Consider the following 15,665-nt stretch of genomic DNA (forward strand, 5'->3'; position numbering starts at 1 on the left):
ATTAATAACTGTAATTGGGGATATCAATATTAATTGCAGAAGAAAAACAAATTAATCTCATAATACTAATTATATTAAAAATTATCCACCTCAGGTCTTTCTTCTTCTCTTTAATATCATAAAAGTTTGGCATTTTTTAAAAGTTATAAAATTTATTTCCTCATCATATAAAAAAGGATAGCTGTAATGGAGTGCCATTTTTTAGTTCATAAATTAGACAAACAATTGGTTATTATTAAACTGTTTAGAATTTTTATTTCTTAATGTTCATTAGCTCATGGATTGTATACATTTTGAAATTCCACTAAATGATTCTTTTCTTACACAAATTATTATTACATAATAAATACAATTAACAGTTAAAATACTAATAAAAAAGAGTATATATATATATATATATATATATATATATATATATATATATATATATATAAGTTTATTTATTTATTTATTGCAAATGCTATAATTTTGATACAAAATCATTAATTTCCATACTCGCCAATAGACCTTTCCAGGAGATATTCCTTTACAATTTTTAAAATAATCACATTCATTAACTACATGCTCCCAGTTTGTAACACTCTTTTTCGCCTTCCAAATGACATCTAAATATAGAATACATATTTTATTCAGTGCAGATGGGTACAAAGACAGTCATGGCCAGTTGTTATCCTGAACATGGCCACACTTTCGCTTCTAGGACAGTCAGGTATAATAGCTTCATTTTCTACCAGTGAAAACAATATATTTTTATTACAAAACAGGAGAAATTGTCGATATTGTTTGGGGTATAGCATTTGATACCTCCATATGGTGCATCCTTTCTTTTTCCTGTTTAGCCTCTGGAACCACCATAAGGTATTACTTCAGAGGATGAATGAGGATGATATGTATGAATGTAAATGAAGTGTAGTCTTGTACAGTCTCAGGTCGACCATTCCTGAGATGTGTGGTTAATTGAAACCCAACCATCAAAGAACACCAGTACCCATGATCTAGTATTTAAATCCATATAAAATTAACTGCCTTTACTAGGATTTGAACCTTAGCACTCTCGACTTCAAAATCAGCTGATTTGCAATGACGAGTTCACCACTAGATCAAGCCGGTGGGTTATATGATGCATCTTGGTTAACTGTAAATGACTTCCTGATGAAAGCTCTCAATAGAAATCAGCCCTCATTCAGATGTCCGACAAGGAACTACATTAAGAGATCTAGCTTATGTATAAAGTAAAAAAGTTTAAAACAGCTTAATTATTTACAGACAGCCCTTTAGTGATAAAATTTTTCATAACTATAAAAGAATAAATAATAAAGTAATCACTTTTCTAGTTTGCTTTCAATAGTGTTTATAAGCTGATCAACAAAAACTAAATTCTGCGGTTTTCCAAGAAGAAGATTATGTTTTCCAGATAGGTGATTCAGGTAATCAGTAGTTGTTCCAGATATTTCTGTATGACAAAACAAACACTCTCTGCAATAATTATTAATTTCCCTTTCTTTTCTCTGTTGTTCTAGAACAAGATCCTGTTAAAACAAGAATGCCTCATTTAATATCAATTTTTAACATAAAATAAACAAGCTTATGCATATGAAGTACAAATAACTACATATTTATAATGATAATATAATAAAATTTGGTAATAATTTAAAATTATTAACAAGTTGTTTTCAAATACACTAAACTGTTCTTCCAAAAGACCTTTTGAAGTTAATTATCAGCATTCTTCAGTGAAGTTACTGGTAAAATTGTTGTTTACAGCACCGGTCTTGAAATGCTAGGAAACCTCTTTGTCTAATTATAATTTGCTTAATAACTTACAGAATTTAAAAAAAATGTTTTTATGCTAAAGTTACAAGGCTAAAAGATTATATTATAATTAATATCTAATTCACAGAATAGATCTAAAATTACATGGGCAGTTATCAAAAGTGAGAGTGGATTTGGAAATAAAACACATCACGTAACTTCACTAAAAATACTAAACAATTTAACTTTTATTATCTCATCCCCTACTCACTTAGCAGATGAATTTAAAAAACACATTTTTAAATATGTCAAACAACACATTGATCCACTTCAAACAACACCATGCATTTACCTTGAATGGTTTTGCCAATATTTTAAAATAGGTAGATACTACCATTATCCCTCTTACAAATTTAATTCTTTCAACAACAGAGCATTTACTAGCTGCTTAAAGATTTTTATTTCTATCTCTCTTCTTAAGAAAGGTTCGGCATTTAATTTACAAAATTATAAATAAGTAAATTTCATTGTGATCTTCTAAAGTACTTGAAATATTTTTTTTAAATGTCTTTTAACATTTCTTGAAAAGCTAAAACATCAACAAACTTTCAGCAAGGTTTTAGGAAAAAAATTGTTCAATGAAATAACCATTTCCCAATTTTTGGAGAATATTTTAAACTGTAAAGATAACAAAAAGATTCAATTTTCAATTTTTTGTGACCTCATTAAAACACTCACTTTAGTTCTACATTTTTACCGCTGAAAAATTTAGTAGCTTAGTAGCTATAGTATCAGAGGAGATGCTTACAACTTATTAAAGTAATACCTCACCTATTATAAACAAGTACTTGAAATTTCATCTTTTGATAAGAATGTAAAAGTAAAATGTAGGTTCTCATTTCAAGATTCAGAATTGGAGTGGTTAAGGGAAATGTTCTTGGTCCTTGATTTTCTTACTGTTTATTATTAATATATCTCTTTGTGTGGAGTGTAGCAATTTACTGAAGCATGAACAAGAAAAAAAACAGAAAAGAAAATAATAGAAAGCTAAGGAATTCAACAATACATGAGGATGATGAAAACTAGGTGAGTCAATAAAATTTAGCATGAAGAAGTCTTAAGAAGAATAACAAGGAAGAGAGGTTTAGGTCAAAATCTCGTAAAGAAATAAACTACGTTGGGGGAGGCTCTAAATTTAAACACCCAAATTAAGTTAATTGGACAACAACGAAATAATTAAAAGTAACAATTGTATTGTAAGACAAAGATTAGGATATACAAAATAGATATTTGGGGATGTAGTAGATACGTTGAGCTTAAAAGATAAGCATGAATAAAAAGGAATGGAGAATAGCTTATATTGGCTGACCCAAAGAAAAAAATTATTGCTCAAGTGAGTAATTATTTATTACTCTAAGTAAACCTTACAGTGGGAGCCTAACTGAAAAGTTAATAGTTCAGTTGGATATTTCCATATATCCACTCGATATAAAAAATCAAATACATAAAATACATTATAACATTTTATTCCATTCTGTGTAAATATGATTACAAAAAATGTTATTTTTTCTTACAACAATTTCAGATTGGTTATAAGAAAGTCTGTGGGAGGAGTGTAAACAGTCATCCCAACTCCTTTGTGAAAATATGTGCAAATGCATGTTCAAGGACATAAAAACAAAAACCTTAATAAAATTATTGTTCCTTGTCCTAAAAGTGAAAGTTTTAAAAGTTTGTATAACTACATGGCCTCTTGGCAGCATAATCTTTTATCTGATAATTACAAAGAGTAAAACAAAAAAAAATGACGGCAAAACCTAACGATTACTGCATATTGAAGAACAATTAAATTTTATGTTAAAACAAAATGTACTTTAAATACAAAAAATATATAAATTATATATAATTATACAATATTATACATATTAATTAAAAAAACATATATTGTTCTAAAAAAAGATTATATATAATATGGCACTTATAAATTTGGTTTAAAATGTTTTTTAAGTGATAAACAATTAAAACATATATAAAACACACATACCAGTCTTTTAGTTTGTAAATTATTTCTTAGTTCTTTATCTTCTGGAATGTCATCAGAAAGCACAAAAATTTTATTCCTTGCCAAATTATTAAAATCAATTATATCAAAATCACCAATATTTAAAGATGGTAAATCATCAAAACTATCTGAAGTAATACTTTGAACACATATTTCTTGAAGTTTTACACTTTTTAATCTAATTTTCCAGTATTCAACATACCTGAAAAAATTAATTAAGAACAATTAATAAAGATTATCAGAATAATAGACATGTATAATAACAAATTAATTGAAGCTCATTTTAAATTACTGAATATTACAAACTAATTAATTTTTGTACTCACAGATTAAGGTTTAATCACAGATTAAAGTAAAATCATTGAATGTTTATATTAAATTAACAATATTGAACTGAAATAAACATGTTTTAGAACTATCCTTACTTCAGAGAATACTAAGGGAGTTATTGTAATGTCAACAAAAAAAAGCTGACTGAGTTAAGACTGTGTACGGGGAAAATTACTTGAAACATCTGATGAAAAAAATAAAAGACTTTAGTAAATTCTCTGTAGTATAATTGAATAAAAAACAGTACTACTATAACCTAATAAAAAATCAGTGGCACCACGCTCTATAATCTACTCGTACTTCATTTACTGGGATCAATATTCCTTGATAAAATATTTTATGGTACACATAAATATAAAATGTGAATATTCACAGGATTTCTTTATTAAGGATGTGTTATGTCTACAATCTCATATTATTCAGTTGTGTTTAATATTTAATGTAATACATATGTCAATTTTACCATTTTTACTTCCTTGTACGAAGTAAAGGAAGTATTGTGATCGTGAAAGATTTCAGTTTTAAGATTTCAATGGAAATATCCATTTTGACCATCCCTAAATCTATTTTGACTAGTTTTGGCATGAAATTTGTATGTATATTGCATAACTCAAAAACAATTAGCCGTAAGATGTTGAAATTTTAGATTTAGGACTGTTGTAACATCTAGTTGTGCATCTTCCCTTTTGATTGGAATCGACTGAACCAAAAGTGTCCAAAAAAATTTGTATTTTGGGCTTTTTCTTAACTGCATTAATAAGCCCTCATTGAAAGCTTTTCAAAGATGTAAGTTTACCCAAATAAAATTTTAATTAATGAAATATTTGGATCTTACAAGGGAAAGCAGATCGATTCGAATCAGACTTCATCTTTTTTTTTTTATATTGATTTATTAATAATTATTAATCCACGATTGTAAAAAAAATAAAAAATCAGAATTTATAAGTGAAATAAAATTTTATGTACTTTTAAAAATGTGTATATGTAATAGATTTGGTGAAATACCTGATTATTTAATGTTAATTGAAAATTATAATTTAGAACTGTATTATTTTTGGATTTTCTAGTTTAATTTTCTTTAATTATTCTGGAATTTCTGTTTAATTTTATCTACATTAATGTTAACTACAGAGTGACTGAAAAATAGACCCTCATGAGAACAACATATATATTGAGACATACATCCACGACCTTTAATAAATTGCAGAAAATTCTTATCTTTAAGTTCATTACTACTCTGATATGGTCAGACAATATTCTCCATAAGTCGGAGTTGATCATCATTTTGTTTATTTGTTTTTTGTTGCCAATCATTTAATCGCGCTTTGGTTTGATATAATTCTTCTGATCTAATTGGTATACACATTCTCTAGTTTCAGCAATTGTGTAACTGCCCACTTTATTACACAGTTGTAGGATCGTATCTCACTTTCAAATTAAATAAGTTTAAATGAAGTGAAGCAAAAAATGTGTATATGTAATTTAATAGGCATACAAGGAAGTCATATGGTGTCCACTCAGATTTTTTAAAACATGCAATACAGTAGGGCCTCCCTTAACCGAGATGATCAGCCACCGTGGTTGAGCAGCATCTAAGCCTTTCATTCGGTAGGATGCATGAATCAATTCCTGCACCAGCACGGCATCTTTTCACTATTGCTACAAATCATTCATTAAATCCATAATTAGCCTCAGCTACAAAAAGTCCAAGTCAGTAAAACTAAAAAAAAGAAATTAACTGAGATGCCATTTACTCCACATATGAATTTTATTATAGCCTATTACTGAAGATTATTTGTTGTACGTAATTACTATTGCATAACTAGTATTGCGTATTTACAGCACCTGGCAGTAAAGCAGAACAATAAATTCTCTTCAGTTTCTGTTATCTACTATATGCGTAAAGATCGAGTTATATTTTATGAGTGTGTATCTGCTGTACTTTAAAACAGTATAGTAGCTGTAGTATGTTGTGTTATTTACTTGTATGTACTGTATTGTGGTTATTGTTATAATGCTAGCTGTAGCAAGGATATTACTAATACGAAATGTAAACAGGTGGTAGTGTCAATTAAAAGACAAAAAATTAGAAGCAATTAAAAGATTAAATTTGTGAAATCGATTAAAAAGATTGCTTATGAGTTTGGTATTGGAGAAACATCATTGATGACTGGAAACTGAACAAAAAGAATACTGTTCAAAAGTGCCCAAAAAGTTTTTAAATAAACAGTCTATGCTGAAGAAGCCTGTCCAGCATGCTTTAGTTGACGCAATTTCTTTGTGGTTCAGGCAACAAAGAACCTTTGGAATACCAATATCTGGCCCTACTTTGCAACACAAGGCTATCCAACTTAATAAAAAATTGAACGGTCCAGATACATTTTCTGCCAGTAAAGGCTGGCTGGAGAAACTTAGAAATCGTCACAGCATAAGATAATTAGCCATATTAGGGGAAAAATTATCTGCAGATACTGATAATGCTGCTAATTTTATCAAAAGGTGTTTTACTCTTGTTCAGTTAGAAAAATCTGTGGCCAGAACAAATATATAATGCAGATGAAACAGGATTGAATTTTGGAATGCTGCCATCAAAAACACTAGCATCAAGGAATGAAGCTTCTGCACCAGATTTAGTTCTACATGCGACACCGACATGTTAGGTACACTTTTTGTAGGCTCTGCAAAATTTGTTTTGTTTACTTTTACAATTTACACCATTCATCCTTATTGGATGTTTTTTTTGCAAGCGTTGGATTTGTGTTTTGTGCTCATAATTTACAATGACTAGGATTTTTTAAATATTTAAAGATTTTTACTGGTAGGTAGCCTACAGGCTAACCTAGTCATTAAATTAATAAGTGGTTGTTTTGAATAACCACCTGTACTGAGACTGGGCTTGTGCTGTCTTATACTTTATTTATTTGTGTTGTTTTATTTCTTATTTGTGCTGTTTTGCTCGTTTGATTCATATTTTGTTTCAGATATCTGTTGTTAGGCAGACATCTTGTTTGTTGATTTGCTGCTAGCCTGTCACTGGCTCTTTGGTGGCTCTGGTTTGTTTACATTTATTATACTAGTTTTTGAATACTCAATTTTTTTTTTGAATACCAACAAGATGTCTGACAGGAGTAAGCCCAGGCAGGTAAGACCTTCTGGTGACGTGGCATCCGAGGTTCAGCAAGATGATACTTTGTCATTGTCTGGTGATGAGGGCTGGACTGTCAGGGGTCCCTGCTCATGAGAATAAGGACTATGTGGTCCAAAATTTCCAGGGGGGCTATTGGGGGGGGGCTATTGGGAGTGCTGGGAGCTCCAGTCCTCTTTTAAGAGCTTTTTTAACCTCCAGGTCCACCATTAGGCATGCTTCAGAAGATGAGGTGAATGATTTGTAGCGTGTGTGAAAATGCCATGCCTGACCGGGATTCGAACCTGGGACCTCCGAATGAAAGGCCAAGATGCTACCACTCGTGCCATGGAGGCCAGCATTTGATTAGCTCTTTTAAGAGCTTTTGATTAACATTATCTGGCAGCATTTCAAGTGTTAGAGGGTTCCAGTAAGACCAGTAAAAAGACCTTATGTGAGGTGGTTGAGAAAGAGTTTAAGGTACTATTTACATTGGGTAGGTATGAGGCAGAGGTTTATCATAGTGTATTCAAGATTACCCCTGAGATTCTTGATAGCTTCGTGAATCAGGGTAGGTCATTCATCAATGTTTCTTTGTGCAGGGTTAGAGAATACTTAGATGTCTGGCGCTGCCAATATGGTCATATGGCCAAGAATTGTATTGGCAGTGATCTGTGCACATTGTGGAGATGAAGGGCATCAGTATGAGAGGTGCCCTGAGAGGTTTGAGGGTCCTATTTGCATTAATTGCAAGCGTTTTTGCAAGGACTATGAGCACTCTGTGAACAGCAAGGAGTGTCCGTGTTATCAGACAGCTGTCAACATGTACTGAAATTCAATAGGGTTTACATGGTTAGTTTCAGTTAGATGAATGCACAGGGTACAAACATGTTCAAGTAGAGCTTGGTGAAGTTGCTCTTCATAGGAATTTAGATGTTGTTTTATTGCAACATCCCTGCATTGTTTCTGGTGTCTGACGGGTTTCTCTCATTGAAAAAAGTTTTTCATGGTTCTAATAGTATGTCCACTGTTCTGTGCAGAAGAGAGTTAGACTGTGTTTTTTTTCAACAGTTTTCTAATGAGCATCATGTTGTCGTTCATTTGGATATTCCAAACTTGCAACTTTATGTTTAAAATTTACAGTTTCAGTATCGTGACCATGCTGATCATCATCATGAGCTCTAAGATAAGCTCCTCAGATTCTCTGGTCTGAGTCCAATCCTCATTGTTGCAGACGTTAACACTAAGTCACATTTGTGTATAGTGGTTCATAGGATGAAATTCCATAGTTAAAGAGATATATTATATTATTGAGGGCTCAATAACTATTATTGTTGACGGTAATGGGTAGTTACTGGACGCTTTCACAGGAGGCAGTCTTGGTGACTGCGAAGAGTGAAACTGTTGATATTCTAGCTCTTGGTTATGCAATATGGTTATGCCATATGGCAGGCTAGATGGGATGGGTCTACTGATGGGCGATATACGCACCATCTCTTCCCAGAAATTAGAAGCTTACAGAATGCCTCAAGGGTTTTCCCTAACAACTATGTAACTCAGTTTCTTACCGGTCACAGGGCCTTCAGGGGTAGACTGGCTGGGTTTGGCTTGGTGGATTCGGGTCTATGCCCACAGTGTGGGGTGCAGGATGATGCCTTCCATGCGATGTATGAGTGTGCCAAATATGATCTGGAGCGCACCGCAGTAATTTGTTGACTGGATAGTGTGTGGATGCTTGACATCAGTCAAAACTGGAAGGACTGGGCTGAATGGTCAGTGGTTGCAGAATTTCAGCACTATTTGGCTAGGGAACGAATTGCGGAGGGAATCTAAGGTGCTGATTAGTCTTGTTCCTGTGTACTTTTGTTTTGTTACAATTTCTTGTTAGTGTTGTTTGTACTATAACGGTTTTGGTTGTTTTGTTATTAGTTTTATTTTTGTGTTTTTGTTTTGATGTTTTTCCGCGTTTGTGTCACAAGTGAGCTCATTTTATTTTTTGGGTAGGTAGGTGATTCAGTTCTTTCAACAACTATAGTTTTCAGTCTTACTTGAGACTAGAGATGTGTTTTGTTATTTTTAGTAATCGCTACACCGATGGGAATGTCGCTTGTGACATTCCCATCGGCGGCATCTTGGGCTGAGGCAACAGAGATGTCATATGCCAAGGTTTATCAGATGACCTTTACTAAAGTCCATCAGGGCTAGGTACAGAGTGGGTGGTAGGAGTGGGAACAAGTAGGAGTGGATCAGGATGCACCCAGCCTTAAAATTAGTAAAAAGGGAATACCTGTTCTTGTCTATAGTTAACACTAGTGATGACAACAAAACCTAGGGCATTAAGATTTGAAATTATACTCATGTTAAGTACGCTAACCAAAAATCAGCATGGATGGCTGCAGACATTTTTAAAGATTGGTTTAACCACAGTTTTGTCTTGCATGTGAAAAGTTATCTACAAATAAAGAAATTACTGAAAAAAGCAGTTCTGTTATTGGACAGTGCACCCTGCCACCCATCTGAGGATGTTCTAATTTTGGGGAACATCAAGACAATTTTTTTCTACCAAATGTGACACCATTTGTCAACCTAAAGATCAGGCTGTCACAGCAGCAATATAAAAACATTATAAACAAAAGATGTTATCTCATATTCTAGCATCAGAGCTTCAAGTTACATCCACATTAAAGGCATTGACCATAAAACATGCATGTTGACAAAATCCTACGATTCTATCAATAAAACAATCAATAAATCATTACAAAAATATGGCCAGAAATTCGATAAGTTAACAATCAGAAAATTTTTTGCACCATGCCATCGAATGAGGAGTTTTGTGTTTTATTAGAAAATATACTGGGATATAAACATTTAAAGGAAAACAAAGTGCTATACTGGTTAGAATCAGATTCAAGGGAATCAACATTTAAAATTTATGATGATGATGAGATTGTATAAGTTGTGACAGAATAAATTAATGAAATCTCTAGTGACGAAGATGAACCGATTGATGAAAATGAGAAAAATTAGCTGCAACGAAGGGACTGTATTTCTCACAAACACTCTAACATTTAAAACAACAAAACGCTGTTTCTTCCCTTGAGTTAATGGTAGTACGAAACTGGCGTGATCATGCTGCTGGACCATGTTACTCAATAAGACAAAAGAAGGTGACAAACATTTTGGTTAAAAAATCAAACTATGTTTATGTGAGTCGATGCAAGAGTGTTTGGTAACTATTGATTTTATTATAATAAATATAGTAAAATAAAACAATAAATAATAATATTGTTATAATAATTTTTAATTTGTGGCTTATTCTTATTCTGCTACCAATTTGACATTAATATGTCAAATTTAGCAGAATACTCTAATAATAATAATTTTAAAGCCTAATTATTAATAATTTTTGTTGCCTGTATTCAAGAACAAAACTTAAGATTTCTGTAAACCATGGATTCTGTTATCAGAGCCGACAACAACCCCCCTCCACCATTACCTCGGTTGAGAGAGGCCCTACTGCATTTGAATTTATCAATGCAAATTATCAATTTATTACACCACAATTATTTGAATAACCTTAACGTTCAACCAATAATCCCATATTGTTTGGCTTTTATTAACAATCACACCATTTGTTGTCACTTAACAAAATAACAAGTTACATAGAAAATAAAATGACACAAATATAATTATCCTAACACATCACCACTGGTCAAATGGCCAAACCTACATTCTTCCATAAAACCAACATCACATAATAAATAACAAACAATAATTTTGTAAGATATACCAATACAATAAGTAAAATATATCACATACATGAAAATGTACTCAACATTTATCATCAGTGATTGGTGCCAAAATGTAACGTACCTGAGAAAGATACATTCATTTTTGTATACTCTGTCTCTTTCTTAATATTTCAGTAGTAAAAAACCAGTCAGCTGACAGACTCAATTTTATGGCCAACTATGTTCACGGATTGGGCTGCAGTACCCATCAGAATAATCATTCTAACCAGACAGTTTACCCACCCAGAAAGTAGTGACTTTCACACTACTGCAGTCCAGCAGCTACATAAAGAGCATCCTACACAAACAGCATAGTGACTTTCACACTACTGCAGTCCAGCAGCTACATAAAGAGCATCCTACACAAACAGCATAGAATATCATCAATGGAGAGACAAAGAAATCATCCTGGAAAGAAGAAAAAAGGAAGTTATGTGCTAAAGACAGAGGAGCTGGGTAAACCACAGCTGCTCACCTTGACTGACTCTGGCTGGTACATGGTGAACCAAAACAGATCTTTTATGAATCACTTTTGGTTAAGACTCAAAGGCCAGCCCATCTGTTCCTTAGATCTGTAGTAAACAGTTCCTTTCAGAATCAACGAATTAAGGCTAATGATGCCTCCTGTCACTATTAGTTGATAATACAATAAAATATTTTTCTTTATAATAAATTATTTATAATTAAAACAGTCAATAGAAACAACTGGAAGCAAGACAAAACTGTCTGCAACACAATAACAGTAAGCACTAAAAACTGTTTGGTGTTTTAAGTTAATATTAAAGGACATTGTTTTTTTTTTCATCATATGTAATAATAGTTTGCCTCTGTAACTGAAATAGTAAAGATTTTGGCTGAAATACACAGCACACCAGATTAGTCTAGTGGTTAAACTCATCAATGCAAAATCAGTTGATTTTTGAATTCGAGAGTTCTAAGGTTTGGATCCTTGTAAAGGCAGTTGCTTTTATATGGATTTGAATACTAGAATGCTTTGTGGGTACTGGTGTTCTTTGGTGGCTGGGTTTCAATTATGTGGTGGGCACATTTCTCAGAAGAGGTCGGCCTAAGCCTGTTCAAGGTTTCATATTTACCAATACATGTTATGCTGTGCACACATGCCTTGGCATCTCTACAGAGTACTGTTGATGTCATGTCACTGTGCTGTTACTCTGTAACCACATATATAAACAGATAAATATCAAATATAATATAGCACTTTTTTTTAGATTTTATAATAGCTATATCACATTATGTTAACCTGAAAATCTCACACAAGTTCTTTGGAACCTTAGATTTCTTTTAAATAATATAATGTATTAGAAAAAAAATTGTCCAGCAATTATGTTAAATATCTTTACATCTCATATCTTAAATAACCAAATGTTATTTTAATAATTCATACCACATATTATTACAGAAAATATACTGTAAAACTGTATTGTGAATACTGATACTGATGAATCTAATTACAATTTATTTCAAATTTACATAGTACATGAATAATGCCCGTTTCAAACTATTTCTGAAGGCCAACACTTACTTTGGCAAATAAAACTACAAAATTTCTTTATCAATATAAAGTGTAATAGTACAGGAATTCTTTGATCATAACCAAATAAATATGCAGTTTAGAATTAGATATCAGGAAATATCATTATAACATTATATGCCCAAGAAAACAGCCTGCCACTTAATAATTTACTTGTGTTGTAGGCCTATAAAACCTGGATACTTTCATTGTAAACTTGGAAGATATAACAGAATTCTACCCTCCATCTATTTAAATGGGATTCACAGGATAATAAATACATTCTTTCCTATTCATTTCACAGGCGATAAACTATTAGCATGCAAGTAAATATTTTTCATATGAGAAGCCTTTTATCTGTTACAAGAGGTAACTTTTCCATTGTCCATGACGGTTGGGTGTAGAGAACACACAAAGGAATTGATATTTAATGTTGTGAATATTCAATTTGTTTTTTTATGTTTCTTAAATCACACAGATTGAAACTATTTACTTAACTAGATCAGGACTACTACTGCTGTTGCTTTGAAAAGTGGTTCAGTTGAAGTTATTGCTGACAGTTTTTTTTAAGTTGGGATGGCTTTTTTTAATAGTAAATTGCATTTTTTAACAGTAAAACAGTAAGGATAACTGTTATAATTAAAAACAATATTACGACGAGGAACACAATTACATAATATACAACTAATAAGTAATGTACTACTTTCTTCTAAAATGGTCAAAATAAACACAAACTGATTGAAAACTTCATTCTGCAATTTTTATTTATTCACAAAAATGATAACATGCTTCATGAAAATCAGCTGATAGAAGTAGTTCATTGCATGAGATTCCTACATGGCTAGCAACCAAGTAGAGAGTGATATACAACTAAAGTTGCAAAGAACAGAGAAAGATGCATGAACATCTGGAATTACTGGATAGGTATTGAACACGTCAAATACTGCTTAACTGTCAGGCAAGCGTGTAGTATCACTAAAACGCTTAATCATTGTAAAACAGGATATGACATGATGGCCACGAGCATGATATACTGTTCAATTTATAAAATAATGTTTTGTGGATAAAAATGTTGACATGGATTCATTTGGGAAGGCATACTGGTATTATACATGTAAACACAGTGAATGTTCAGAAGGCACGTCAAAATGAATTGCTTGTTAAATCAATCAGCACAAATCACCATGTCTGGGTTACTCAGAAATTTCCATATTTAATTCTATTGTATGAGGTGATTATTAGTTAATTTTTCTTTAACATTAAGTTGCTATTATAATGGCAAAAACATCTACAATGGAAAATTACATTTATGAATATAATTCTGATAATTTGACACATAAAAGAACAAGAGCTGTTAAAGGGGGATGACAAAAAATGTAATACAATATACCCTGTATAATGTAAACAATATGTATTTAAACACATAATTACACTTTTTTTAAATTTCATTACAATAGTCAGGCTAAACTGTCCAATGGTTTTGATATAATCGATAAATTTTCACTTGTTCAAAAAAAAAATGTTATAATTTGCTGCGCTCATCACTAACTAAAGAAATGTTGGCATACACATTTTAAATTTCGGTAAAAAAAAAAATTGGTAAATATACATTGCAATTATGTCAGAATCTTGCAGACGTCCAAATAGTTTGGTTGGGGATACTTTAGGGCATCTAGGTAGAGTGTATTTAGTTTAGTTTCTAGAAATATATAATAAATCAACAAAATGTTTTTCGTATCAGTACTTACGCATTTAAACAAGCAATTTTAATAACATCACGTATAACCAAATTATGCTTAAATAACAGATGCTGTAAAAATAGATTTCTTTGTTTAAATAGTACAAACTCTTCTTCGCACAACAAACAACTACTAGATTTAATGTTTGCATCACTTAACACAAAATTATAAGATTCTTCTTTGACAGACGGAAAACTAAGTGGCCCAAACATATTAGTCACTTGGCAATATATGAATAACTTATATAAACTGACTGGAAATTATATCAACAACACAAAATAACCTTAAATGGTGTAACAGACGGCAACAATATATCGATTACAACGAGCTTCGATCAATTAATTCCATCCATTACTCTTTACAATCGACACGCACTGTATGTGAAAGGATTGAACAACGATGTTTACGTTTTTATTAATATTAAATTGAACAAAATGTAACTATAAACAAGGGAGTTCAGAAGTCATAATTTTTTCTTAAATATTAGCAAAACCCAACATTGATAAAATTTAATTGTTTTTTTTTGTTCTGAAATCTTTCTTTCTCCCGTTTAGCCTCCGGTAACTACCGTTCAGATAATACCCCAGTGGATGATATGTATGAGTATAAATGAAGTGTAAGTCTTGTACATTCTCAGTTCGACCATTCCTGAGATGTGTGGTTAATTGAAAACCCAACCACCAAAAAACACCGATATCCACGATCTCGTATTTAAATCCGTGTAAAAATAACTGGCTTAGTAGGACTTGAACGCTGGAACTAATTACTTCCAAATCAGCTGATTCGGGATGACGCGTCCCGGTGGGACGCGTAATCCGGTGGGTTTATTGTTCTGAAATCAGCATCTTTTTTAGTTACTTCCAGTCCCTGCGATGAACAAAGTGAAAGGTCATTTGTAGAACTGAAACATCTATGTTTACGGTGGGCTTGGGATGCCACCAGATGTATAACATATGGTTGGGAAAAGCTATTAGAAGCCAGTAACATGTTACTTTCATCATGTTAGAAGCAACCTCACTTCTCAAATCAGCTACAACCTTTTTGGTTATGGGATTAATATACACGCAATAGTATAGTATTTTATCATCTGTTTAACTTTTTATTACTGGTATGTGCTCCCTGAGAACCTTCCTATTGTACAATTCTTTTCTCTTCTTCAGCGGATTGTGACTAGGAAAAACGGGTTCATATCTTTCTGGCAATTGTTGATTTAGGTCTACGTAGTGAATTTCTTGTCATAATTCTTTCTTTTTTTTCTAGATTACCAAGCCCCTAGAACTATTCATCAATATTTATATAATTATATTTTTCATTTTTCCTTTTAATTTCACTTTTC

The 15,665-nt window shown here is 32.0% G+C and overlaps 1 protein-coding gene across 2 annotated transcripts in view; it reads right to left on the reverse strand.

The window, feature by feature from the left end:
* Window positions 1–15,190, reverse strand: part of LOC142328973 (zinc finger protein 277) — a 30,856-nt gene extending 15,666 nt beyond the window's left edge. The window contains exons 1-3 of one of the 2 annotated variants that reach the window (XM_075373196.1): window positions 14,339–15,189; window positions 3,797–4,016; window positions 1,327–1,529 (exon numbers count right to left, since the gene is read on the reverse strand). In XM_075373196.1, coding sequence (XP_075229311.1) covers window positions 1,327–1,529; window positions 3,797–4,016; window positions 14,339–14,541 — 626 coding nt within the window. In that variant the 5' untranslated portion in view covers window positions 14,542–15,189. Of the gene's footprint in view, window positions 1–1,326; window positions 1,530–3,796; window positions 4,017–14,338 lie in introns of both variants that reach the window. The other variant, XM_075373195.1, reaches the window with a different exon arrangement.
* Between the last annotated feature and the right edge of the window lie 475 nt (window positions 15,191–15,665).

The sequence above is a fragment of the Lycorma delicatula genome, chromosome 8 (genome assembly GCF_047948215.1).
Source record: "Lycorma delicatula isolate Av1 chromosome 8, ASM4794821v1, whole genome shotgun sequence".
NCBI lineage: Eukaryota > Metazoa > Arthropoda > Insecta > Hemiptera > Fulgoridae > Lycorma > Lycorma delicatula.